A 27,244-nucleotide genomic window follows, 5' to 3' on the forward strand; every position below is an offset into this window, starting at 1 on the left:
GTCTTGATTTCACATTATTAGAGCTGCAGAACAAAAAACTTGGTTCACTTCATGGGAAGGCATTGTAAGGCCATAATGAAAGCTAAAGGTTACCAATGGTTACCAAAGGTTTCATGTTTTTGCTTTATGAATGCTGTTCTAATAAATACTCCTTCATAAAAGTCATTGCATTACATTCTTCATTAAATTATCTTTCCATTGCTCTATAATTTTATGGTATTACTCCACACAAAAGTGGTGTTAGGAGCCATCAAACCTCAGAAATACACTTTTCACAAAAGGTTTCCACAATTTTGGCCACTAGTATAAGTTGTTCATTTTAAAGTTAATGTTCTTTTTATATGGATTCATATTATTATTATTTATGTTTCATGATTATATATGTGTTGGAAGCCGCCCAGAGTGGCTGGGGCAACCCAACCAGATGGGCAGAGTAGAAATAAAAATTATTATTATTATTACTACAGTGGTACCTCGATTTAAGAACAGTTCTGTTCCAGAAAAGATTAAGTTTGTAAACCGAGGTATCACTGTATCATCCTCATCCTCATCACTGCTACTGCTACCTGAGATTCCATAAGCCTAGCTCTTCTCTGGGGTGGATTTTGTTTGGCCCAGTCATGGCATCCCCTCCATCTCCAATGTCAGTCCTTGTTATGGCTTGGTCGTGAGACGACTCTGGCTGTTAATAATTACAATTCTGGGCTGCATCAATAGGAGTATAGCATCTAGATCAAGGGAAGTAATAGTGCCACTGTATTCTGCTCTGGTCAGACCTCACCTGGAGTACTGTGTCCAGTTCTGGGCACCACAGTTCAGGAAGGACACTGACAAACTGGAACGTGTCCAGAGGAGGGCAACCAAAATGGTCAAAGGCCTGGAAACGATGCCTTATGAGGAACGGCTAAGGGAGCTGGGCATGTTTAGCCTGGAGAAGATGAGGTTAAGGGGTGATATGATAGCCATGTTCAAATATATAAAAGGATGTCACATAGAGGAGGGAGAAGGGTTGTTTTCTGCTGCTCCAGAGAAGCGGACACGGAGCAATGGATCCAAACTACAAGAAAGAAGATTCCACCTAAACATTAGGAAGAACTTCCTGACAGTAAGAGCTGTTTGACAGTGGAATTTGCTGCCAAGGAGTGTGGTGGAGTCTCCTTCTTTGGAGGTCTTTAAGCAGAGGCTTGACAACCATATGTCAGGAGTGCTCTGATGGTGTTTCCTGCTTGGCAGGGGGTTGGACTCGATGGCCCTTGTGGTCTCTTCCAACTCTATGATTCTATGATTTCAGATTTATTGCTAAAACAACAAACTTGGACGGAGCTCCTCTACTCTTCGTCCTCCCCACAAGATGGAGTTGCCCAGACTGAGCTCCTCCCCCTTCCCCAGAACGGAAGCCCCCACCTTCTCTTCCAGTATCTTTTAATTTGGCAGAGAATGCTTCCTGCATTCCAGCGTCTGACTCACTCCTGTAGCTCTCACACAGCTGTCTGCCTCTCTGTCTCTCTTTTTCTTCTCCCCTTTGTTCAGAGCTCAGATGACAGTTCCTCTCCCCCTCCTCTCTGCCTTCCGCTGCTAACTCTCCTCTCCCTAGGCCTGCTTCTTCTCTGGCTGGCAGCACCTGAGCTTCGCTGCCAGTCGTCTCTTTGGTCAACCCAAGACTGACAGGAGCAAAAACAAAAACCTGAAGCTGCTTAGCTTTCCTAACAATTCTGAAGCTGACAGTGAAGGTGGCCTGGGAAGTTCAGACCAGCCCAATCTCTTGGGATGCGTCCAAGGGAAGCGGGGGCATTTGGCAGGCTCCCAGCTGGCTCCAGCCCACCGGCCGGTAACTGGGCAAACTCCAGTCCGCGGAACAGCATCAAACAGCGAACCGCAGCTTCAGAACTCTTCAGAAGCTGGAGCACCCTCTAATCAGCAGAGTAATTAACTCTGCGACAGAAGGGTGGCAGGGGAGGAAACCCAGAATTAAATATAAATTACTTACGGATTCCAAAGAAAGAGGGGGATTCTCTCTGTCAGACTTAAAAATCTATTTTGAAGCTGCCGCACTTTGTTGGATTAAAGAATGGATGAAATTAGAAGATACAGATTTACTAGATTTGGAGGGATTTGATAATGTGTTTGGTTGGCATGCATATTTGTGGTATGATAAAGTAAAAGCCCATAAAGCATTTAAAAATCATATAATTCGGAAATCGTTGTATAATGTTTGGATAAAATACAAAGACCTTTTAGAAAGAAAGACGCCCAGATGGCTTTCACCAGTGGAGGCAACGGCCCAGAAAAAATTAAATATGGATACCAAATGGTTGAGATATTATGACTTATTAATAGAGGAAAAGGAAGGTTATAAATTAGGACCATTTGAGCAAATTAAAGATAAGCAAAATTGGCTACATTACCACCAGATTAACGAATTGTATAAACTGGAAAAGAAAAATGGTTTTGCCTTGGAAAAATCTAAGTTGGAGATGGAGTTGTTAAGATACTGAAGGTAAAAACTTATCTAAAATGTACAAGATTTTCTGGAGTGGCATACGAAAGATGAACAAGTTAAATCGGTGATGATACCGTATTTTTCGCCCTATAAGACACACTTTTCCCCCTCCAAAAATGAAGGGGAAATGTGTGTGTGTCCTATGGGGCGAATGCAGGCTCCTTGGCTTCAGCGATAGCAACGCGAAGCCTCCGAAGCCTGCGCTCCGGAGGCTTCGAGTTGCTTCCGCTGAAGCCAGGAGAGTCTGCTCTTTGAGGCTGGCGGTGGGGGAAAGCAGTGCTTCCCCCATCGCCAGCCCCAGAGGATGGGGGGCAGCGGGAAGGTGCGCGATGCCTTCCCGCTACTCTCCAACCCGGCTTTGAGGCTGGCGGTGGGGAAAGCAGCGCTTCCCCCATCGCCAGCCCCAGAGGATGGGGGGCAGCGGGGAGGCGCACGACGCCTTCCCGCTACTCTACAACCCTCCTGTGGGCTTTTGCGGGAGATGGGGGAATTCCCCCACCTCCCGCAAAAGCAGGCAAAAGCCGCACGCTCTTTAAAGGGGCTCCGCGGCTTCTGCTGGCTCTTCTAGGAGGTGGGGGAATTCCCCCACCTCCTAGAAAAGCCCGCAGGAGCCGCACACCCTTTAAAGAGCGAGCGGCTCTTGGGGGCTTTTCCCCAAGGAGGGAGAAGGGACTGACTGGCCGAGTCAGTCCCTTCTCCCTCCTGCGGGCTTTTGCGGGAGATGGGGGAATTCCCCCACCTCCCGCAAAAGCCGTGCGCTCTTTAAAGGGGCTCCGCGGCCTCTGCTGGCTTTTCTACGAGGGGGGGGAATTCCCCCACCTCCTAGAAAAGCCCGCAGGAGCCGCGCACCCTTTAAAGAGCGTGCCGCTCTTGGGGGCTTTTCCCCGAGGAGGGAGAAGGGACTGACTGGCCGTTTCAGTCCCTTCTCCCTCCTGGTCGAAAAGCCCGCAGGAGTCACGCGGGGCTCCTGTGGGCTTTTGTGGGAGGTGGGGGAATTCCGCCACCTACCGCAAAAGCAGGGAGAAGGTCTTGGAGTAGTGCACAGGCTGCGTGCAGCCTGTCCACTGCTCCCAGAGCTGCGAGGGGGGGGGATCATATTTTTTCCTTGATCCCCCCCCCGAAAACTAGGTGCGTCCTGACTTCCGGGGTGGCGCCACCAGCAATGGCGGACTCCCTCTGAACTGGGGGAACTGGCTCAGCAGAAAACGGGTCTTCTCCGCTACGGCGAAGCGGGGACCCTTTTAAAATCACAGGCGGATGAAGCCTGTGACCGTGGGACTCGGCGGGCACCTTTAGCACCCCCCCAATCCACTAAGGAACCCATCAACGGGCTCCGAAGTGAGGAGGGGGAAGTGGCGCGGTGCTGTGAGTCAATCGCTATTTCCGAGGAGCGAAGCCGCTTAGCTGTTGCCGGAGAGTGCTGCCTTTATCCTGGGACAATTTGGACTTTAAAATAAGCACCCGTGAGTACTAAGAACTTGAACAATTGGATATTAAACAAAGATTTGAGAGCAGGACAGAATCGGACTTTAAAAATAAAAATTTATTTGAATTTGGTACGGAACGGGAAGAGCTAAACAGGAAGTCACTCTTCCGTTCTTTTGTAAACAGAATAAAGTAAAGGCAAATTAAACTAGAGCTCAGAAAATCGTTTTTAAAAGATTGGATTTCAACATTTTAAATTGTGAATTTTTCCTTTTTGGACTGTTTGAAGTGACTTTAAAGGGAAGTAATTTTCCTCCGTCCGGATCCTGGAGAGGGATGTCAGGACTGACGTGGGAAGCTCATTGACCAAAGACAATTGCTTTTCGACAGATAGCTAAAAGAAGAGAAACTTTGCGATTCCATTGTTCCCTTTCGCATTTTAAAGGAATATATATGGACAAAGTATCTCCAAAAAGGAAATTCTGTAGCAAGAATAAAAACAAGTCTTCCCCCTAGGGGGAGTTTGTGAAATTGTAACCAACTCTAGGGAACCGACAGCTGCTACAGATTAACCGTGGGAACAAGTATCTGACCTTGCAGGACAATGTACTCAGAAGCCTTGTTGTCTGCTTTTCACAAAACAAATGCTCTACTGGAAGAATTACATGAAAAGGTGAACTGGATGGTGACCTCGACTAGAAATCTTGAACAGGCAGTGGGATATTTGGACCAGACAGTGCAAAAATATGTGGAGCCTACCCAGGATTCAAACCAGGAGTGCATCTTGACAGAACAGGAGTTTGTGGCACTAAATCAGGAGTGTGTTTTGACAGAACAGACTCAACAGGAGTATGATCTTTCGGACTGGACTAATGAACTTGGAAAAAGCCAGAGCTGGAAAGGGAAAGTTTGGTGTGGTTTGGAAATGGGGGGCTGGTTTGACCCCCCTATGTTGGGATGTCTGGACTTTTCAAATATGGTAATGGGCGGCGAAATGTTTGGGACTGTGGGGGCTCTTAAATTTGGAAGGCCTTCAAACATGCTTTGAAATACTACATGGAATGCAGCGATGAATTCGGAAAAGGGTCTGATCTGTCGAGAAGGGTTAAAAACATTGTCAAGGTGGAGCTACCACGAGTAAGAGACATTGCTAGGCTGGAGTTACCACGAGCAGGAGATAAGGGAAATTACAGTTACAAATATGAAGAAGAGCCGCTGAAGGGTCAGGGAAGTGACTTGAGGGCCTTGGACATAAGGTTACCAGGTTAATGGGCTAGGCTGATGGGAACAAGGACTGACAAATCCCGGAACCAGGAGGAAGGGACGTTGGATAAAGATTGGATTTGTTTATATCTTTCTTTCTTTTTTCATTATTAGATTGTTTTATAAAGTTGATGAATGATAGAAAAATGTTGGAAGAAATCACCTGGCTTTAGTAAAGATGCTTAAAGAATTATGAAAGAATATTACGATTATAAGAAGCGTAAGGTCTAGATTTAAGCTTTTCAAATTTTAAGGTTGATTCTATTATAGTAAGATTAAAACAACCTAGGGTAGTGTAATGATAGAATTTTATGAAACATCGAAAGGAAAGGATTTGCTGGGATAATTAATAACAAGGATACAAAGGAAGGGAGGAGGAGGAGGTCTAAGAGAAAAGGTAATGACAGTTAAGGATCTGAAAATAATGAATTTGTTTTATATGTTTTCTTTTTTTTCTTTTTCTTTTTTTTAAAGGGTTTAGGATTGCTGTATTATTGTCATTTTTGTGTCTTTTATTTTGAATTTTTCTTTTTTCCTCTTCCTTACACAGTGGGAAGGGGTTTGTTCTTTTCTTTTTATCTTCTTTATTGGTTTGTTTTTTCATTCTGTAATATTTTGAAAATTCTAATAAATATCTTAATAAAAAAAAAGAAAACTAGGTGCGTCCTATAGGGCGAAAAATACGGTAGATTGGGCAAGAGATTTAGGACATAACATAATGTTTGAGGACTGGGAAAGATTGTGGAAGAAAGGGGTTAAGTTCACCGCATGTACTCTGTTAAAGGAAAATATTATGAAAATGATGTATAGATGGTATTTGACTCCTGTAAAATTAGCAAAGATGTATCATAATTGTGATAATACATGTTGGAAATGTAAAGAAAAGGAAGGAACATTCTTTCATATGTGGTGGACCTGCTCCAAGGTGAAAGACTTCTGGGAAAAGATTTATAATGAATTGAAAAAAATGTTGAAATATACATTTATAAAGAAACCAGAGGCCTTTCTGCTTGGAATAACAGGTTCGGAATTGCCCAAGAAAGATGTTAATCTGTTTTTGTATGCAACAACTGCGGCTCGTATTTTGTTAGCTAAAAAGTGGAAAACTCAAGAATTACCAACAGTAGAAGAATGGCAGATGAAGATGATGGATTTTATGGAGCTAGCCGATCTAACCGGAAGAGTCCGTGACCAGAAGGAGGAGGAACACCACGAAGAATGGAAGAAATTTAATGATTATTTAGCTAAATTTGTTAAGCTAAAATAACTGGAAATAGCGTCCAGATACTTAATGGGTTTAGGATTGTATTTATGTTAACTGATAAAATAATATGTTTAATACAAGAAGGAGAAGATTTAAATATGTTAATGTTTAATTTAAAGGGTATTAAAATTGGGATTTGGAAAACCGTTATAAGGATATGCAATGAAATTCAACTAAGGGGAAACGAGGAAGTCGTTTTACAAAGTAAATAACTGTTATTTTCAATAAGGTTATGATTTATGTTTGTTATGTTTTGTTTGTTTTATATTTTTGTTTGTCGTTGATATTGTAAAAACTAATAAAATGTTTATTTTTTAAAAAAAGGGGTGGACAGAGGCATATGTAAAGAATATTTACAAGCAGTATATTCAGCATAGATCAAGACAAAGAAAAACATGTCTGCTCTCCTTCATGTCTAAGAGCAGGAAGCATGAGGCAAAAGCTATACACAAACGCAAGTTCCCGGCAAGCTGTGCTGGAATGTAAACAGAAATGTGACAGACGATAGCTCCACACATCAGTTTAGGTGGAAAGGAACATCAATATCCTAACACAATCATGGTAGAAAAAGGAATAATTTGAGGAAGATTGTTCAAAGAAAAAACTGTAATTTACTCTTTATTGTGGGGGTGTTAAGTTCCCAGGTGTTACAGGGGGTGCTGTTGAGCTCTGTGAAAATATATGAGGTTGGTCACATTGAGGTATTTTTTCAATTTCCAGGCAGATATGACGATCCCACAGGGAGCCTTACCAAGAGAGGCCACGATCCCACGATTCTCCTCCATGATGTCCTTATGCAGAGCTCTCTGGTCAGGATCCAGCAATGCCCACTCCTCGTCCGTGAAACGAACAGCAACATCTTCAAAGCACACTGGACCCTAAAAGAAACAGGAAATGTTCTCCTCTGAGACAGAAATATGATCTGCTACACAATGCTCTGTTGTGTTCTTACTGTTAATTGTGGTGTTGTTTCAATAGGATTGCTTTGCTGCACATTATAAATATGGATGCTGATTTTATTCTGCGTTTTAATTATGGGTGTTCAACTTTGTGCAAATAGGTGGTACTCCACCTTGTGTTTTCCAGGTCATTCTGCCTACGCAAGCATTCCAGTTTCCCCAATGGAAGGATCCACATTCTCCTCTCCTCGTGAGCTGTTCTGGGGAGTTCCCTCCCAATGCCCTACAGTCAAATCCAAGGGGGTCATGGGGGCATGGAGGGGAGAGGAATGGGGGGCAAGCCCCATTTTGCAGTAGATGGGGCTCGTTAGGTGAATCCAGGCCACTATTTGTTCTCATTTGTCCACCCCTTAGAAACCAATTTTAGCATTCAGTGATCAATCTAGAAATAAAATAAGCCTATTTTGAATGGCCATCTGTCTTGGATTATCTAGCAGAGATTTCTGCAATGCACAGGTCTCCTGGCTCTGAGAGACAAGCAGGGAGGGTGGCTTCTGGCAAAAGGAGAGGGAGACAATCTTCCTTATCCTGACTCACCTCTGCCTCTCGACCTTCCTCTCCCACTCGCCTCCTTCCTCTTCTGCCTCTGATTCTGCACTGCATTCTGCCACAGAGTCTTCCAGCTCACTAAGCCCTGTAACCCCTTTAGCTTCTGACACCTCCTCTTCCCAGGCTTATCCCTCTTCCCCCTCTGACCGCCAATCCTTCTTCTACCTCCACTCCTTCGGCTCTGAGCCATCTTCCCTTCCTGGTTCCCCAGCTGCATTCTCCCACCACTCCTCTGTGCCCAACCAGCCCATGACATTGCTCCATCCCTCAGCCTCTGTCCCCACAAGGCAGCTTCCCCTGACCTGATCTGGTTCCACAGCCGCTGCTTCCCTTCTGTCCCCATGAAAAGACGGATCAGGAGGTCTTGCAGGCATCCTTCTGTCACCTGCAAAAAGATAAACAGGACGCCAGGAGTGCTGGCTTCTCTCACAGGTGAAACAGGGCATCTCTAACTGCAGATGGGCCTTTGAGAAAGCCTTTCCTGCTGAGAGCATTTGGACGTTTGTGCCCATTTCATATGTTTGTGGTGCAAAAATACATCTCCCCTCCTCTGGACCCTTGTTCCCAACTGTCTCCCCCCAAAACAAGATGAAAAGAACCCTCAGATGAGTTGGAAAACCAACAGAATGAGACCAAATGGAGAAAACCACCTTCCTCCTTACCTGGTGGCCTCTCTCTGATGTCCAACGGAGGCCTCTCTGTCTCACAGGAATCCAGCTTCATTTCTGCAAACAGATCCTTTCCCTGAAAACAAGGATTCAAAACCGAGAATGGTGAGAAATATTAGAAAGAGAATGACAAAGACTTGAAGGGTGCAAGATCTCTTTCCATGGATGCTTTCCCAGAAAAAGGATGGGTCATCAGCAGACCATTATGGGATGTTCTCTGTCCTGTTTGGAGCCCCTTGAGAGTATCCAGACGAAAGTCTCTCTCACCTGCTTTCTCTCCTCTGCCTGACTCAGGAGAAAACCTTCGGCCAGGGCCACCGCCTGGGAACTGGTCTCCGCTCCGCATTCCCTCACCCAGCTCTCCATCTCCGGGGGAAGGACAGCCAGGAACTGCTCCAAGATCACCAGGTCCAGCATCTCAGCTTTCGTGTGCCTTTCCGGATTCAGCCACTGGTGGCAAAAGTGGTAGAGTCGGCTGCAAACCTCTCGGGGTCCTTTGGCCTCCTGGCAGCAGAACTGCCTCAACTGCTTTCTCTGCACCTCTGAGCGGAGGGTGTCCTCCTCATCCAGGATCTTCTGCACTGGGTTTTCCCAGAATCCCCCACTGCTCCCAGTTTGGCTGCCATGGCCTCTTCCTGTTCCAGGGCCAGCTGAGTTTCGCTCATCCATCTGTCCTCTCAGGAAGCCTCTGAGAGATCAGAAGGAACCCTTTGGTCTTTTGACAAGTTCTGTCTGTCGTAATGAAAAGCTCTAGGAAATCCTACGAAGCAAATACATTGTTCTGTTACAGAATTTGTAGGACGAGGGGGAAATGGTTCCCTGAGCAAGCATGGATGAGTCTTGCTGGGAACCAGGACAGGATTGCACCGCATCCCAGACCATGAGCTATCTTTTTGAAAAGAAAGAGGAGGAAGAGGAGAAGAAATACGCCTCTAGGCTTCTAGCAATGCAAAATTTGGAGGCAACTGAAGGGATTTCTGGGTGATTAATCAACCTGGTTTCTGCTGCCTGAAGTCAGAACTGACTGACAAGGGAGTCATTTGTATCTTGTGAAACATGGATGCTTGGTTGTAGTGGGGGTCCTCACCTGGGGGTCCTCAGGAGTTGCTCCCCACCCCCACTCCCCTGCTTCTGTCTCTTTTTCTTGCACTTGGACTCTCTGCTGCTCTCCAGACAGACTCCTGGGGTGGGGTCCCTTTTTCTTTGCTCTGAGGGCCAGGTATGTATCTGATCAACCCCCTGAGGGCCAAGTGGGCAGGGCCAAAGACATCCCTTGAAATTTAGGCAGGTAATTTATTATTATTATTCCGCTAGATAGCTTAACACACACACAGCCATTGATGCCAAAGTCCCAGGAGGCTCAGTGAATAGCAGCGCCCATTTCCGGCTGCTTTGCCAGCAACAATCCCTTTGGGACAGAGAGGACGTGGTCCTGGGATGCCATGCTCTGGGTGCGAGGGGATTGCTGCAGTGGCCTCCGTGGGGAGCTGCCCTTGGAGACGACTGGGAAACTGGTCCCCAATGCAGCAGCCAGACTCTGGGCTGGGATCCCTCTCTTTATTCCTGGCCTTTCTCTCCCACCTTTCCTTCCTTCCTTCCTTCCTTCCTTCCTTCCTTCCTTCCTCCACGTGGGGTTTTCTTTGGGGGGGGCGGGCTAGTCCACCTCCTCGTCCAGCTTTGGAAAATCATTTGCACATGTTTCCTCTGTTGTGCAATGCGGCTGAGCGATGTCACACAGAGTTAAAGTCCCAGGGACTCCTTTGTTTAAAGAAGGGAGATTTTTTCAGAAAGGGGGGGCGGAGGGCCAAATGAGTTTGGGATCCTCTGATCTCCAGGAAGGAGAGCGTGGCAGACCTGGCCCCTCCCTGATCAGCCCCCCCCAGGCACCCTCCCCTGCTGCAGCCCTGGGACCCCCCCCCCGTCTCCCCACTGCACCCTCTGGGGGGAGAGAGAGGAGACTCACCAGATCCCAGGAGGGGACAGCGAGGCAGCCCTTGCAGGAGAGAACCCAAAGCAAGGAAAGGACTGGGGAGGGAGGGGCCCTGGCTCTGGAGGACCAGCCCCCTCTTGCTTCCTGTCCTCTCTAGGAAGGCAGCTCACTTCCCTTTAACCCTTGCCAAGCCGAGTCCCTCCAGCTCAGCCCTCTCTCGCTTGGCAGAACCTCAGATTCTTATTATTTTTTATGGATTTAGGGGGCAGCTGCCCCCCTGGCTACGCCCATGCCCAGATATCCTTTGGGGGTGAGGCTCTTGGCTGGACTCTGAGCATCTCCCTCCCTTGGCCAGAAACCAGAGGAAGAGCTTGCAGGGAAAAGGGCTTTGCAGGAGGCAAGGAAGCTCCTCCTAGAATTCAGGAGTGGAGAGGTAGGAGGGGATCCCAGGGTCATCTAGTCCAACCCCCAGCAATGCAGGAATCTCCCTAAAGCATCCATGGCAGATGGCCGTCCGATCTCTGCTTAGAAACCTCCAAGGAAGGAGAGTCCACCACCTCCCAAGGGAGACCTTTCCCCTGCCAAAATGAGTAATAATGAGTAATAAATTAAATGAGTAAATGAGTAATACTTTCTTAGGCATGCTTTTTATGCTAATATACAAAGTATGCTATTTCCCTTTCCAGAAATGCTTAATTTCTAATTCAATGGACTGAAAATGGATGGTTGTTATTATGTTTAGGGAAGTTTTTAATATTTGATGGACTATTGTATTTTAATATTTTGTTGGAAGCCACCCCGAGTGGCTGGGGAAACCAGATGGGCAGGGATTTATTTATTTATTTATTTATTCTTAAAATCGATCAGGTGAGTGTTCTCTAAAAAGAGGCAGGTGGAATCTCCACGGTTGCTAATAGCATAACATTGAAAGGCTAGGGAAATATGGGGAGCCCTAGAGCATCTGCTTGGCATGCAGAATGTCCCGGGGTCAACCCCTGACATCTCCTGCAAGGGCTGGACGAAATCCCTGCCTGAAACTCTGGGGAGCTGCTGCCAGTCAGTGTAGGCCAGGGGTCCTCAAACTATGTCCCGTGGGCCGAATCCAGCCCATCAGGGTCGTGAATGTGGCCTGCACGGCCATTTCAGAACCCGCCAAGTGTCCGAGGCTGAAAGCATCTTGCTGTCCGCTCAGTCAGTCCCCGTGAGGTAAACGCCACAGGCGTGGTGGCGGTTCTACCAATGAAAGGCCAGGGGTTTCGCCCGGGGACGGGGAAGTGTTGTCTTTTGGCTTGAAGAGCAAAGTTGAGGTTCCTTACGTATCCTTTAAAGGTGGGAGAAGGAAATGTAGTCCTATTTCTGTCAGTGGCGCAGCAGTCTTTCCACTCTTGTGATTTACTCGCTCTGAAAGCTGGTATCTGTTTGATATTTAAATTTTAAAAGGGTGGAGTGGTGCCGAATACTGACCATCTTGTTAGCCTGGGGAAGGGGCAGCATCCTTTTTCAGCCGTGGGCCGGTCCACTGTCCCTCAGACCAAGGAGCGTCTTGTTACGGCTAAAATCTGGGTGCGGGGCTACTCTGCCACCCAGCTCATCGGACTAAGTCCGTGGGTCCCTGCGGAAGAAAATGAGCTCAGCCGGACAGGAGCAAATTGCAGAAGATCCAAGTTTATTGCGCAACAGGTTCAAGGCAAGATTGAACAGCGAGAAAGGGGTGACATGAACTTTTGAAACTCCCCCCATGTCCCAGAATACAGTGCAAAACACATCCCAGTTACATCATGAATACACTAAGGAAAGGTTGGGTTACACAGATTACATCATGAATACATTAAGGAGAGGTTGGGTTACACCGGATTAACATATGGAGGAGGGAGGGGGGAATATGCAGAGCTGGAGATATGCGCAGATAAGCGCTTCCTGAGTGCCGGTGATGGGAGGACAATGGTCCATGTATGCATAGTCTGCCACCTGGCATTGCCCGGAGGAAAGGCTTGGCAGAGTGATTTGACAGGATTAGGGTCTTGACACTTTGCTTGAGGGATTATGGAGGGCAGGGGAGGTGTGATGGAGTCCTAGAGAAATTGAGCAAATTGGCACGTTGATTTTCTATGAATTTTATAAATTTTAGTCCCTTTTGACATTGACAATTGGAAATAAATTGATATATTGTAGCGAAGAAGGTGAAGAAGACATGCCCCCCCCCCTTTCCGTAACAGTCTCCACCCCCATCGTCCAGCCTGGACACTGAGGTCCATCACCGAGGGCCTTCTGGAGGTTCCCTCATTGCAAGAAGTGAGGTTACAGGGAACCAGGCAGAGGGCCTTCTCGGTATTGGCGCCCACCCTGTGGAACACCCTCCCATCAGATGTCAAAGAAATAAGCAGCTATCCTATCTTTAAAAGACAGGCAGCCCTGTTCAAGTTTTTAATATTTAACGCTGTCCTGTTTTTAACACTCGACTGGGTGCCGCCCAGAGTGGCTGGGGAAACTCAGCCAGAAGGGCAGGGTATAAATAATAAATTATTATTATTATTATTATTATTAATAATAATAATAATTATGTAGGGGGCCAAACTATACGGGAGGGGGGGGAGGAATGAATTCCTATGCCCCACAAATAACCCAGAGAGGCATTTTAAATAAAAGGACACATTCTACTCATGTAAAAACACACTGATTCCCGAATTGAGAAGACGATTGGGCCGCATCTGGCCCCCATGCCTTAGTTTGCCTACCCCTGGCCTGGGGAGCCACATTCTGGTTAAAGGAGGCCAGGATTGGCAACCAAGGCCTGGGGTGTCCCTCCTCCCCTGCAATAGGAATTTGGAATCAGGAGAAAACTCTTGGAATAGCCTTGCCAGGTGCTCAGGGAGGGACTCACCTGTCCCCATGTCCTTCTCTTTGCAGATGTGCTGTTTTTGCACATCCCTCCCCCAGGGGTGAGTATTGGGGAGAACCAGAGCAGGGACTCAGACCTGCCCTCCTTGCCCCGCACTCTGCATTCTCGGAGGTGGAGAAGCCCTCCCTTCCTGAGGAACTGACTTTTGCCTTTCAGCTGCTGGAGGAAGATCAGCTGTACCTGCCGGAGGTGATTCAGAACTGCCAGGCAGCTCAGCTCAGGGGGCTCCGAACCCAGATGTGCTCCAAGGAGGAGATGGCCAAAGCCATCCTGGTGAGTGATGGGTGGTGTGGGAGACCCCATGGGGAAGTGGGGGAGGGAGGGGCTTTGGGGAAGGGGTTCTCCGTCTGCCAGAGAGGAGGACCCTACTGGCCTAGGTTCACGTATCCTGTTTGAAAGGGGAATCATCTTAGGGACTTCCTGTGAAAATCTGGGTCAGGAATGCTCTTCCCGGAATTGACAAACACACAAGATGTAGCATTTATTTTATTTTATTTTATTTATTTTCCCTTTGGGGACATGTCCACCACATGTGGAATAAGGTTCCCTCACTTTGTCTGCATCTCCAATACTTATTGCGGATAATTATTTATTTTGACTGATTTGGATAGGGTCAGGTACCATCTAAAAATCAGATAGCATGTGGTGAATTTTAAGTCTTTTTTCATAATTTCCCCCATTTTTCATCTTCATTGGATAGCCACAATCGTGTGCCCATTTCACCACCACCTCCTTCACCTCCTAGTCGTTAAGGTTCCAGTCCAGTAACAATCTGTGTGGTTTTGATAATATCTTTGTATTATTTAATAATATTTTTTTTAAAAAAAATCTGCTGTTGTTCTGTCAAGTCCATTTATTCTTTATCTGGAAAAAATTGTTTAGCTGGCAATCTATCTTTTTTACTTTTGTTTTCCTTTTATATTTTTACTTTTTTGTAATTTAAGCACATAAAAACAGTAGTAATTATATGGAAATGTGATAATAATATTGAAATGAATAAAATGCTTAACTCGCCAAGATTTTTATTGTTTGAAGCTTCCCAAGAGAACTGAAGTAGATTCTCTCCTTTTTGGCTTTTACCTCTTACCTTTATAACTGTGTCTTTAAGTCCCAAAAGTCCTGCCGCCCCACCCTCCCGCTTACAGGATATCCCTTCTACAGATGTCAACGCAGACCCAATGGTGGAAAACCCTCAGCCCAATTCCTCGTGACCACAAGACTATTTATTACCTGCAGCAACAACAAAAGACACCAGAGTGGCCACAGCTATCTCTTTCCAAAGGATATAGACTGACAGGGAGGGGGCTGACAAAGGGGGAAAAGTTGAATTGCAAGCACATTCTCTCACCTTTTAAACCTCAAGACTCTGCCCCAGGATTGAAAAGATATGTAAAAGATCACGATTGCCTCAAGATAGGCAACTGATTATTTAATTAGTATGTTGTATGTTATTATGTAGGAATGCTGTGTCTGACAGTATGTTATTTCCACAAAGGGGGGATTCAATTTTTGTGTATAATGGTCTTTATGTTCAATGTATAGTGTCTTATTGCCTACACCCCAATGGAGGATTCTCATGCATTTTAAGCTTTCAAATAGATCAGGCTATTGCACTGTCCAGTATTTAGATTAGATCAATTTATGACCACATTTCCTTGCTCCACCTGGCACTCTGCAGTGTGCCAAACTTCTCTATCCATTTTTAAATGGTTTCAAATTCACTTCACCAAGAATAAGCTTCAGGATCCATTAAACAGCAGATACATGAAGGTGCATATGCTTTGATTTAGCAGGAATGGTCCCTTATAGAATTAAATTGACTAATTTGGACAACTGACCTTTTTAGAATGGTTTTTCACAGATTGCTTTGAAAAGCTGAGAACCATGGGGCTATATAAGTTCTAATTGGACTCAGTTTGAATTGGGCCAGTGTATCCAGGCTGCAACTGAGCGACTTTCCTAGAGTCCAAGACCAGAGCCTATAATAATAAAAATCCCATAGAAAGGCCAAGGCAAAGATATCTCTCTCAAGAAATGTCCATACCTGTGCCACTACAAGGTGACATGGTCAATATGAAAGCCCTACACCAGGGATTCACCAGGGATTGTTGCTGCTGTGGTATGATGGAGGTGTGAGACCAGAGGAGAGCTAGCTTTGACACCTGGGAACACACAAAACTGCATTTTTCACTCATTATTTGACCTTCCCGCTAAGTGTAAAGCATAGACCACTATTGAGAATGTTTCTCCCAAAGTGCTAGAATGCCACAAGTAATTTAGTAACAAAATGCAACATGTATTTTTTTTTATATGGTACCCTATGTCCAGCTATGGGCATTGCTACACTTGCAAATAGCCTTAAGAGGCCTGACATGCAAGTCTCTTACACAAAGGTATCCATTTACAACATGCCAGGTTGTTATTTGTGGGGCAACAATTTTTTAGAAAAAATTATATCCCCAAAGGGGGGAATTGTTATAAGAATGTTTAGGTCTCATACATACATATTAATGTTCGTAAATGTATCAAGCAAACACATATAGAAATATATAACCACATGTCCAAAACGCAGAGGAAAAGTCCTAAAGTCATGTTGACTCTTTCAGTCACCTCAAATATTTTTCTACAAGGTCAAAGGAAATGCAGAAACCTCCCCATTCTCTCTGTCCTCACAAATCCTGCCTTAAGGGCACATTTAAGGTGTGAATAGGGTGAGCCTGTGACCTGGCTCAGGAATTAAGTACTATCATTACAAAAGAATGACCAGCCTCCCCAGGTAATCCAGTCAAGTGACCATTAACAGGTAAACTGGCAGACAAGGTAAAAACAACGCACTCAGATTTCTGTTGTAGACAGCCTTTTCTGTGATGTAGATATGATGTATCTGGGGGATGGTCTTGGGCTACTCCCCTTCTGTGATGTATCTATGATGTATCTGGGGGTGGTCTTGGACTCCAGGGCGGACAATTAAAAATGTCTATATAAGGGCTTGCACGCATGGCTCGGGGTCCTCCTCCTCTCTCCTGTGTGTGTTGCAACAGTTAGTAAAGAACAGGCTTACTGGCTGCTTTGCTTCTCAATATTCTCTGGTTGGTCTCTGCTATTTTCTCCTAGCGACAGAGATCCTACAAAAGGAATCTATATAGGCTCTTAGGTACCTCATAAGCAAAAAGGAGGAGGTTTTTTTACTTATATCACCTGCAATCATGTGTGGTGAGTTAGCAATTCACTCCTCCCGTTGCTGGATATGTGGCTAGTATGTCACATGCCCCTGTTTACTTTCCTAGGCTTGGGAAGTGTAAGAACGGAAGTCAGTCTTATCTCTTCCGCTCTGCTGTGCTTTTGCGCTGTTCTTTGTCTCCCTGTCTGTTGCTGAAGAAGAGAGAGGATGCCATTATGATCCGTTTGGTGTTGTCTGCAAATGTGATGAGCATCCCCTCAGTTCCTTCATCCATGTCATTTATCAAGACGTTGAACAACAACGGGCCCAGAACAGAACCCTGCAGCACCCCTCTGGTCACTTTTCCCCAGGATGAGGAGGAACCATGAAGGAGTCCTCTTTGGGTTTGGTCAGTCAAATCCACCTAACAGTTACCTCATTCAGCCCACATTTTACCACCTTCCTCACATAAATATCACAGAGGACTTTGTCAAAAGCCTTACTGAAATCGAGATGCACTACTTCCACAGCAGTCCCCTGATCAACAAACTTTGTAACTCCATCCACAAAAAGAAAAGAAAGGAGAGATTTCTTTGGCTTCACTTGTTTTTGAGAAAGCCAAGCTTTAATCCTGTATGTTTATAATGTAAAATCTTCAGATGAAGGGCAAATAAGTTTTAAAAATAATAAATGAGGATATTGACATGTGCAAAGGAAGGCGATTTATGTCTTTATTTAATTTGGAAACCACCCGACCCAGTGCTGCCGACTTGAATAAAATATTGATGGGGGGCCAGGTAAGGCCCACCTTGCACAATCAGTCACATGACACATGCACACCATTTGAATGGCAATGCCTATAATGGCAACAACTTTTTAAAAAAGTAATATTTTGAGCCCGTAGTTCCCTTTAAAGCAAACGTGGGTCTCCAGCTGTTTTTGGACTCCAACTCCCATCATCCCTGGCTGGGAAAACCAATGGGATTGGATGATGGGAACTGTAGTCTGGGAGCTGCTGGGAACCTGAGCTTGGGAAACCCAGCTTCAAAGCAACTTTTCCGTTTTACCTGCAAAGATAGGACCTGTCCACGTTTGTATTTTCTTGTATTTTGTTTTCCTCATGACCTTTGTGCGTTTTTATTTTTATTTTTGAAGAGGGCAAATTGAAAGAGAAATTGTATGGCAATTTGCAGAAGAATAAAAGGTTGTGTTTGGAAAAATACACACCAAAGCTGGGGGGTGGCATCCTTAAATATTTAATTGGGGGGGGCAAAGACCCCTAGGCCTTTAAGAGTTGGCACCTATTCCCTACACCCACAGGTCTCAGGATGGTTACAACATAAAAAAAAGAAACAAAAAAACCACATATTAAAAGGGCATTAGATGTCAATCAGCCAAAAGACTGGTTAAAAAGGTGCGTCTGCCTGGTTCCTAAAGCTGTATAATGGTTTTTTTTACCGTTGTATGGATTCTTTGATTGGAAGTGAGATTCTGTTTTTTTTTAAAATGATATCTATTACTTTTCCAACAATTCAAACACAACACAACAAAAGAGGAAAAAAAGAACAATACAATACAATACAAAAACACTAAATAACATAACCAAACAAAAACAGTTTAAAACACTTTCCATATCTTATCTTTCATTCACTTATTTCCACGACCTCCTCACACCTCCCTTTTTGTGTTCCACTTCTATTAATTGTTTCAGCAATTCCTTTCCATCTTCCTCTGTTTTCATAATTATCCTTAAATAAATTTACATTTTTGGCAGTCATGTTAACCCCTAAATATTTCACTTTCTTAACCAATGTTAGTCCTGTCTCCTCCTAAAACTTCTCTCTCTCATTCACAGTTAAATTTTTCTCTAAAACCTTCGTTTTCATCTTATTCAACTTAAAACCTGCTACCTATCCGAATTCTTGAATCAGTTCCAATACCCTTTTAGTACTAGGTTCTGGCTCCTGTAAAGTCAATACTAAATCATCAGCAAATGCTTTCAGTTTGTACTGTTTAGCTCCCACTTGTATACCTTTAACCTCTTGGTCCTTTCTAATCATATTTAGCAAAACCTCAAGGACCGATATAAAGAGCAATGGAGAAATTGGGCAACCTTGTCGTGTCCCTTTCTCAATCTTAAACTCTTCTGTCACCACATTGTTCACAATTAATTTTGACTTTTGTTCTGAATAAATTGCACCTATACCATTTTCAAAACCTTGACCTACCCCCATCCCCTATAGATTCTTCTTCATAAAACTCCGAGAAATGTTGTCAAAGGCTTTCTCTGCATCCACAAATATCAAGACTGCCTTAGTATTGATATTCACTTGTAGTTTTTCTAGAATATTAATTATATTCCTCGTATTGTCAGACAAATGTCTGCCCGGGAGAAAGCCCGCTTGGTCTTTATGAATTTCTTCTGCTAACACCTTTTTTAATCTTTTAGCCAAAATATATGCAAAGATTTTGTAATCCACATTAAGCAGCGATATAGGGCTGTAGTTCATAAGCTGTGTCTTTTCAGTCTCTGTTTTCGGTATAAGTGTAATATAAGCTTCCTTCCACGACTCTGGTGCCTGTCTCCCTTCCAATATTTCATTACAGACTTCCTTCAATGGTTGTATTAACCATTCTTTCAAAGATCTGTAATATCTTGAAGTCAAACCATCTGGTCCTGGAGATTTACCTAATTGCATGTTCTGGATGGGAAGTGAGATTCTGACTGTGAGTGAAGCTCTTTCCACATTCCACATACTGATAGGGATTCTCCCCTGTATGAATTCTTTGATGGGAAGTGAGATTGGAGCTCTGACTGAAGGTCTTTCCACATTCCACACACTGATAGGGTTTCTCCCCTGTATGAATTCTTTGATGGGAAGTGAGTTCTTAGCGTGTCTTGAACCTCTTTCCACATTCCACACACTGATAGGGTTTCACCCCTGTATGAATTCTTTGATGGGAAGTGAGATGGGAGTTCTGACTGAAGCTCTTTCCACATTCCACACACTGATAGGGTTTCTCCCCTGTATGAATTCGCTTATGGGAAGTGAGATGGGAGTTCTGACTGAAGTTCTTTCCACATTCTACACACTGATAGGGTTTTTCTCCTGTATGAATTCTTTGATGGGAAGTGAGTTTGTCCTTCTTCCTGAAGCTCTTTCCACATTCCACACACTGATAGGGTTTTTCTCCTGTATGAATTCTTTGATGGGAAGTGAGTTTGTCCTTCTTCCTGAAGCTCTTTCCACATTCCACACACTGATAGGGTTTCTCCCCTGTATAAATTTTCTGATGGGAGGTGAGACTGTGGCTGTGACTGAAGCTCTTTCCACATTCCACACACTGATAGGGTTTCTCCCCTGTATGAATTCTTTGATGGGTAGTGAGTTTGGAGCTCTGACTGAAGCTTTTTCCACATTTCATGCACTGATAGAGTTTCTTTCCAATGAGATTTTGTTGATGGGAAGTGGAATGGGAGCTCTGGCTGCAGCTTTCTCCACACTCCAAATAGGGTTTTTCTCCTGTAAGAATTCTTTGATGGGAAGTGAAAGCGGAGCTAACAGTGAAGCTCTTTCCACATTCCACACACTGATAGGGTTTATCCCCTGTATGAATTCTTTGATGGGAAGTGAGAGAGGAGCTACATGTGAAGCCCTTTCCACATTCCACACATTGATAGGGTTTCTCCCCTGTATGAATTCTTTGATGGGAAGTGAGAGAGGAGCTCCGACTGAAGCTCTTTCCACATTCCATACACTGATAGGGTTTCTCCCCTGTATGAATTCTTTGATGGGAAGTGAGAGAGGAGCTCCGACTGAAGCTCTTTCCACATTCCACACACTGATAGGGATTCTCTCCTGTATGAATTCGCTTATGGTAAGTGAGTTCGAAGCTCTGACTGAAGCTCTTTCCACATTCCACACACTGATAGGGTTTCTCCCCTGTATGAATTCTTTGATGGGAACTGAGATGGGAGCTCTTCATGAAGCTCTTTCCACATTCCACACACTGATAGGGTTTCTCCCCTGTATGAATTCTCTGATGGGAGGTGAAACTGTGGCTGTGACTGAAGCTCTTTCCACATTCCACACACTGATAGGGTTTCTCCCCTGTATGAATTTTTTGATGGGAAATTAGATGGGAGCTCTGACTGAAGCTTTTTCCACATTCCATGCACTGATAGAGTTTCTTTCCAATGAGATTTTGTTGATGGGAAGTGGAATGGGAGCTCTGGCTGCAGCTTTCTCCACACTCCAAATTTTTACGTGGCTTCTCCTCTCTGGGGATTTTATCGTGGTCACCTTTCTTCTCGATTTTCGATTCATCACAATCTGCAATGGAGACAACAGGGGATTAGAGCCTCAGGAACAAATGGAGAAGAACTGAAGGAAGTTGGGGGGGTGTTCATTACCTGTGTTGTTTGTCATTAACCAACATATTTATTATTAGATTCTGATGAGTTGTTGGAAGTTGGTTTGTTTAATATACAGTAGTGGTAAAAATTGTGGAAGACTTTTGGGGAAAAGTGTATTTCAGAGGTTTGATGGCTCATAACACCACTTCTTTTATAGGAATAACATAAAATTGTATATCAATGGAAAGATAATTTAATCAAGAATGCAATCCATCAAGAATGCAAGTTTGTTCAATTACCCGTATTTTATCAAATGTTATAGTCAAATAACCAGAAAAAGGAAGCACAACTTGCTTAGGTTGACTTTTGTCAATGTGTTATGTGATTGCTATCAAGTTGGTTGGGTTTTTTTGTGTTCTTTCATTTAGTGAGGTTGTAAAACATAATAAAATTATAGAAATGGCAAAAAGAGTTGATGGGTCACCCAGAAAGCGATGTAAAATAGTACTATTAAGTGAACAAGGCTACAATTATGAAAAAATTTGAAGAGAGATTGGGGAAAACATAACCAAAGCTAGCATTTCTATATTTTTGAAGAGGTATAAGGATCATAGAATCATAGAGTTGGAATAGACCACAAAGGCCATCGAGTCCAACCCCCTGCCAAGCAGGAAACACATCTGAGCACTCCTGACATATGGTTGTCAAGTCTCTGCTTAAAGACCTCCAAAGAAGGCGACTCCACCACACTCCTTGGCAGCAAATTCCACTGTCAAACAGCTCTTACTGTCAGGAAGTTCTTCCTAATGTTTAGGTGGAATCTTCTTTCTTGTAGTTTGGATCCATTGCTCCGTGTCCGCTTCTCTGGAGCAGCAGAAAACAACCTTTCTCCCTCCTCTATATGACATCCTTTTATATATTTGAACATGGCTATCATATCACCCCTTAACCTCCTCTTCTCCAGGCTAAACATGCCCAGCTCCCTTAGCCGCTCCTCATAAGGCATCGTTTCCAGGCCTTTGACCATTTTGGTTGCCCTCCTCTGGACACGTTCCAGTTTGTCAGTGTCCTTCTTGAACTGTGGTGCCCAGAACTGGACACAGTACTCCAGGTGAGGTCTGACCAGAGCAGAATACAGTGGCACTATTACTTCCCTTGATCTAGATGCTATACTCCTATTGATGCAGCCCAGAATTGCATTGGCTTTTTTAGCTGCCGCGTCACACTGTTGGCTCATGTCAAGTTTGTGGTCAACCAAGACTCCTAGATCCTTTTCACATGTACTGCTCTCAAGCCAGGTGTCACCCATCTTGTATTTGTGCCTCTCATTTTTTTTGCCCAAGTGCAATACTTTACATTTCTCCCTGTTAAAGTTCATCTTGTTTGTTTTGGCCCAGTTCTCCAATCTGTCAAGGTCGTTTTGAAGTGTGATCCTGTCCTCTGGGGTGTTAGCCACCCCTCCCAGTTTGGTGTCATCTGCAAATTTGATCAGGATGCCCTTGAGTCCATCATCCAAGTCGTTGATAAAGATGTTGAATAAGACCGGGCCCAAGACAGAACCCTGTGGCACCCCACTAGTCACTCTTCTCCAGGATGAAGAGGAACCATTGATGAGCACCGTTTGGGTTCGGTCAGTCAGCCAGTTACAAATCCACTGAGTGGTAGCATAGTCAAGACTGCATTTTACCAGCCTCTTTACAAGAATATCATGGGGCACCTTGTCAAATGCCTTGCTGAAATCAAGGTAGGCTACATCCACTGCGTTCCCTTCATCTACCAGGCTTGTAATTCTGTCATAAAACGAGATCAGGTTAGTGTGACATGACTTATTTTTCAGAAATCCATGCTGACTATTGGTGCTCACAGACTGTTTGCTTAATGATTTGCTCCAGAATCTTCCCTGGTATTGATGTCAGACTGACTGGGCGATAATTATTTGGGTCCTCTCTTTTCCCCTTTTTGAAAATAGGGACAACATTTGCCCTCCTCCAGTCTGCTGGGACTTCGCATGTTCTCCAGGAATTCTCAAAGATGACTGCCAGTGGTTCTGAGATCACATCTGCCAGTTCTTTTAATACTCTTGGATGCAGTTCATCTGGCCCTGGAGACTTGAATACATCTAAACTAGCCAAGTATTCTTGTGCTATCTCCTTAGTTATTCTGGGCTGTGTTTCCTCTGCTGAATCATTTGCTCCAAATTCTTCAGGTCGGGCATTGTTTTCTTTATCGGAGAAGACTGAGGCAAACAAGGCATTGAGGAGTTCAGCCCTTTCTGTGTCCCCTGTTTGCATTTCACCATCTTCTCCTCTGAGTGACCCCACTGTTTCTTTGTTCTTCCTTTTGCTATGGACATACCCATAAAAGCCTTTTTTGTTGCTTTTAACCTCTCTAGCAAGCCTGAGTTCATTCTGTGCTTTAGCTTTTCTGACTTTGTGTCTACATGTGCTGGCTATTTGTTTGAATTCCTCTTTGGTGGTTTCCCCCCTTTTCCATTTTTTGTACACATCCTTTTTTAATCTTAACTCAGTTAAAAGTTCTTTAGATAGCCACCCTGGCTTCTTTAGGCACCTTCCATGTTTCCGTCTCATTGGTATTGCCTGAAGTTGTGCTTTTACTATCTCCCTCTTAACAAACTCCCAGCCATCATGAACTCCCTTTCCTTTTAGTATTACTGTCCATGGGATCTCACCCAGCACTTCCCTAAGTTTTATGAAGTCGGCTTTCTTAAAGTCAAGAAATTGAGTCCTAGTATGCTTGGCTGCTCCTTTCCGCTGTATAGTAAACTTCAGAAGAGCATGATCACTCGCGCCTAATGATCCTTCCACTTCTACCCCACTAACCAGGTCATCAACATTGGTTAGGACCAGATCTAAAATGACTGTTCCTCTTGTTGCTTCTCCCACTTTCTGGACAATGAAGTTGTGTGCAAGGCCAGTGAGGAATCTGTTTGACCTTACGCTCTTGGCTGAGTTTGACATCCAACAAATATCCGGGTAATTGAAGTCCCCCATTACTACTATCTCCCTTCCTTTTGCATGCTTGGCCATCTGTTCCAGGAAGGCATCATCTATGTCCTCCGTTTGGCTTGGGGATCTATAGTAAACTCCCACAATGAGGTCTCTGTTATTCTTCTCTCCCTTAATTTTGACCCAAATGCTCTCACTTTGGCTTTGAGGTTCTAAATCTTGGATCTCTTCACAGGTATACACATCCCTGACATATAACGCCACTCCTCCTCCTTTCTTGTCTGGTCTGTTTCTCTGAAATAGATTGTATCCCTCCATTATTACATTCCAATCGTGGGACTTATCCCACCAGGTTTCAGTGATGCCTATTATGTCATATTTAGTTTGCTGTACCAAGAGCTCAAGCTCATCTTGTTTATTTCCCATGCTTTGCGCCTTAGTGTACAGACATTGAAGTCCATTAATCATTCCCCCGTGTCTCTTATTTAAGGATTTTTTCCTCCCACCACTAGGCCTGCGTGCTCTTTGCTCCATTTGGTCTATGACATTTGGATGATCATCTTCATCAATTGATAGACTCCTACCTTCAGGAGCACTGTCTCCCTCCCCCACATTAGTCAGTTTAAAGCCCTCCTGATGAGGTTTCTGAGATTTTTGGCAAAAACATTCCTCCCTACCGTTGTGAGGTGCAGCCCATCGCTTGCCAGAAGTCCATCTTCAAGAAACTGCAGTCCGTGATCTAAGAATCCAAACCGTTCCTGTTTACACCATTTGCGAAGCCAGCTGTTCACTTCAGACTCAGGCACTACAAAATCAGACTGGAGACTCAGGCACTACAAAATCAGACTGGTAAAGGCAGGAAAAGGTGCACAAAGGCAAGTGACGATCGAAGAATAGAGAGACTGTCCCTACCTGACAGAAGAAAATCATCTTGGTGTATACAAGATGACATGGCGAGATGCAATGTGAAGTTGAGTACAAGGAATGGTCAAAATGTTAGAATTCTAAGGAAGAAGCCATTGTTATCTCTCAAGCAAAGGTTGAAAAGATTAAACCCATGTTAACTGGACAGTGGAGCAATGGGACAGTGTTATTTGGAGCGATGAGACCCAAATCTCCTTGCTTGGTAGTGACAGCATGAAATACACAAGAAGAATCAGAGAAGATTTACATCCGACTTGCATTACACCGACTGTGAAACACCCAGATAGTGTGATGATCTGGGGTTGTATGGCAGCAAAAGGTGTGGGCAGAATTTGCGTCATTAATGGGAATGTAAATTCCCCCAAATACATAAATGAAATACTTGAAAGAAACTTGTTAGTCAGAAGCAACCCAGCAATAATGCCCAATGAACAGAGGCAATAATTCAATCTTGGTTTCACATTCTTACAGTTGCAGAACTAAAAATTTGGTTCACTTCATGGGAAGGCATTGTAAGGCAGTAGTGAAAGCTAATGGTTACCAATGGTTACCAAAGATTCCACAATTTTTCGTTATGACTGCTGTTCTAAAAAAAACTCCTTCATAAAAGTCATTGCATTACATTCTTCATTAAAATATCTTTCCATTGCTATATAATTTTATGGCATTATTATACACAAAGGTGGAGTTATGAGCCATCAAACCTCAGAAATACACTTTTCACAAAAGGTTTCCACAATTTTGGCCACTAGTATAAGTTGTTCATTTTAAAGTTAGTGTTCTTTTTATACGGAATCAGATTATTATTATTATTATTATTATTATTATGGGCAGGGTAGAAATAAAATCATTATTATTACTACAGTGGTACCTGTTCTGGAAAAGCTTAATTTGTAAACCGAGGTACCACTGTATCATCCTCATCCTCATCACTGCTACTACTACCTGAGATTCCATAAGCCTAGCTCTTCTCTGGGATGGATTTTGTTTGGCCCAGTCATGTCATCCCCTCCATCTCCAGTCCTTGCTATGGCTTGGTCATGAGACGACTCTGGCTGTTAATAATTTCAGATTTATTGCTAAAACAACAAACTTGAACGGAGCTCCTCTACTCTTCGTCCTCCCCACAAGATGGAGTTGCCCAGACTGAGCTCCTCCCCCTTCCCCAGCACGGAAGCCCCCACCTTCTCTTCCAGTATCTTTAGAGCCTCTCGGCCACTTTTCAGATCCTACGAGATTTGGCAGAGAATGCTTCCTGCATTCCAGCGTCTGACTCACTCCTGTAGCTCTCACACAGCTGTCTGTCACTCTGTCTCTCTTTTTCTTCTCCCCTTTGTTCAGAGCTCAGCTGACAGTTCCTCTCCCCCTCCTCTCTGCCTTCTGCTGCTAACTCTCCTCCCCCTAGGCCTGCTTCTTCTCTGGCTGGCAGCACCTGAGCTTCGCTGACAGTCGTCTCTTTGGTCAACCCAAGACTGACAGGAACAAAAACCAAAACCTGAAGCTACTTATTTTTCCTAACAATTCTGAAGCTGACATTTAAGATGGCCTGGGAAGTTCAGACCAGCCCAATCCTGGTAGAAAAAGGATTAATTTGAGGAAGGTTGTTCAAAGAAAAAACTGTAATTAACTCTTTATTGTGAGGGTGTTAGGTTCCCAGGTGTTATACAGGGCGCTGTTGAGCTCTGTGAAAATAGATGAGGTTGGTCCCATAGAGGTATTTTTTGAATTTCCAGGCTGATATGACGATCCCACAGGGAGCCTTACCAAGAGAGGCCAATATCCCACAATTCTCCTCCATGACGTCCTTATGCAGAGCTCTCTGGTCAGGATCCAGCATTGCCCACTCCTCGTCCGTGAAACGAACAGCAACATCTTCAAAGCACACTGGACCCTAAAAGAAAAAGGGATATGTCCTCCTCTGAGACAGCAGAAATATGATCTGCTACACAATGCTCTTGAATAACTCAGAGAAACTATGAGCTATGCCGTGCTGGGCCACCCAAGATGGACAGGTCATAGTGGAGAGTTTTGACCAAACGTGATCCACCTGGAGCAGGAACCGGCAAGCCACTCCAGTATCCCTGCCAAGAAAACTCCATGGACAAAGGCAACAGGCATATAAAAGTTATGACGCTGGAAGATGAGCCCCTCAGGTCGGAAGGTGTCCAACATGCTACTGAGGAAGAGCGGAGGACAAGTACAAGTAGATTCAGAGCTGATGAAGCAGCTGGGCCAAAGCAGAAAGGACGCTGAGTTGCGGATATGCCTGGAAGCGAAAGGAAAGTCCAATGCTGTAAAGAAAAATACTGCATAGGAACCTGGAATGTAAGAACTATGAACCTTGGTAAGTTGGATGTGGTCAAAAATGAGATGGCAAGAA

At 44.3% G+C, this 27,244-nt stretch overlaps 2 protein-coding genes across 12 annotated transcripts in view; both read right to left on the reverse strand.

Annotated features, from left to right (window-relative positions):
• LOC128412217 (zinc finger protein 501-like) overlaps nucleotides 1-10,667 on the reverse strand; it is a 37,769-nt gene extending 27,102 nt beyond the window's left edge. Inside the window, exons 1-2 of the mRNA XM_053385092.1 lie at nucleotides 10,592-10,667; nucleotides 8,896-9,388 (exon numbers count right to left, since the gene is read on the reverse strand). Coding sequence (XP_053241067.1) covers nucleotides 8,896-9,297 — 402 coding nt within the window. The 5' untranslated portion in view covers nucleotides 9,298-9,388; nucleotides 10,592-10,667. The remainder of the gene's footprint in view (nucleotides 1-8,895; nucleotides 9,389-10,591) is intronic.
• Nucleotides 1-27,244, reverse strand: part of LOC128412207 (zinc finger protein 420-like) — a 378,482-nt gene that overhangs the window by 164,533 nt on the left and 186,705 nt on the right. For 10 of the 11 annotated variants that reach the window (XM_053385067.1, XM_053385065.1, XM_053385069.1 and 7 more), the window contains 2 exons: nucleotides 26,629-26,755; nucleotides 20,182-20,951 (listed from right to left, as the gene is read on the reverse strand). In XM_053385067.1, coding sequence (XP_053241042.1) covers nucleotides 20,182-20,951; nucleotides 26,629-26,755 — 897 coding nt within the window. The remainder of the gene's footprint in view (nucleotides 1-20,181; nucleotides 20,952-26,628; nucleotides 26,756-27,244) is intronic. The other variant, XM_053385071.1, reaches the window with a different exon arrangement.

The sequence above is a fragment of the Podarcis raffonei genome, chromosome 4 (genome assembly GCF_027172205.1).
Source record: "Podarcis raffonei isolate rPodRaf1 chromosome 4, rPodRaf1.pri, whole genome shotgun sequence".
Taxonomy (NCBI): domain Eukaryota; kingdom Metazoa; phylum Chordata; class Lepidosauria; order Squamata; family Lacertidae; genus Podarcis; species Podarcis raffonei.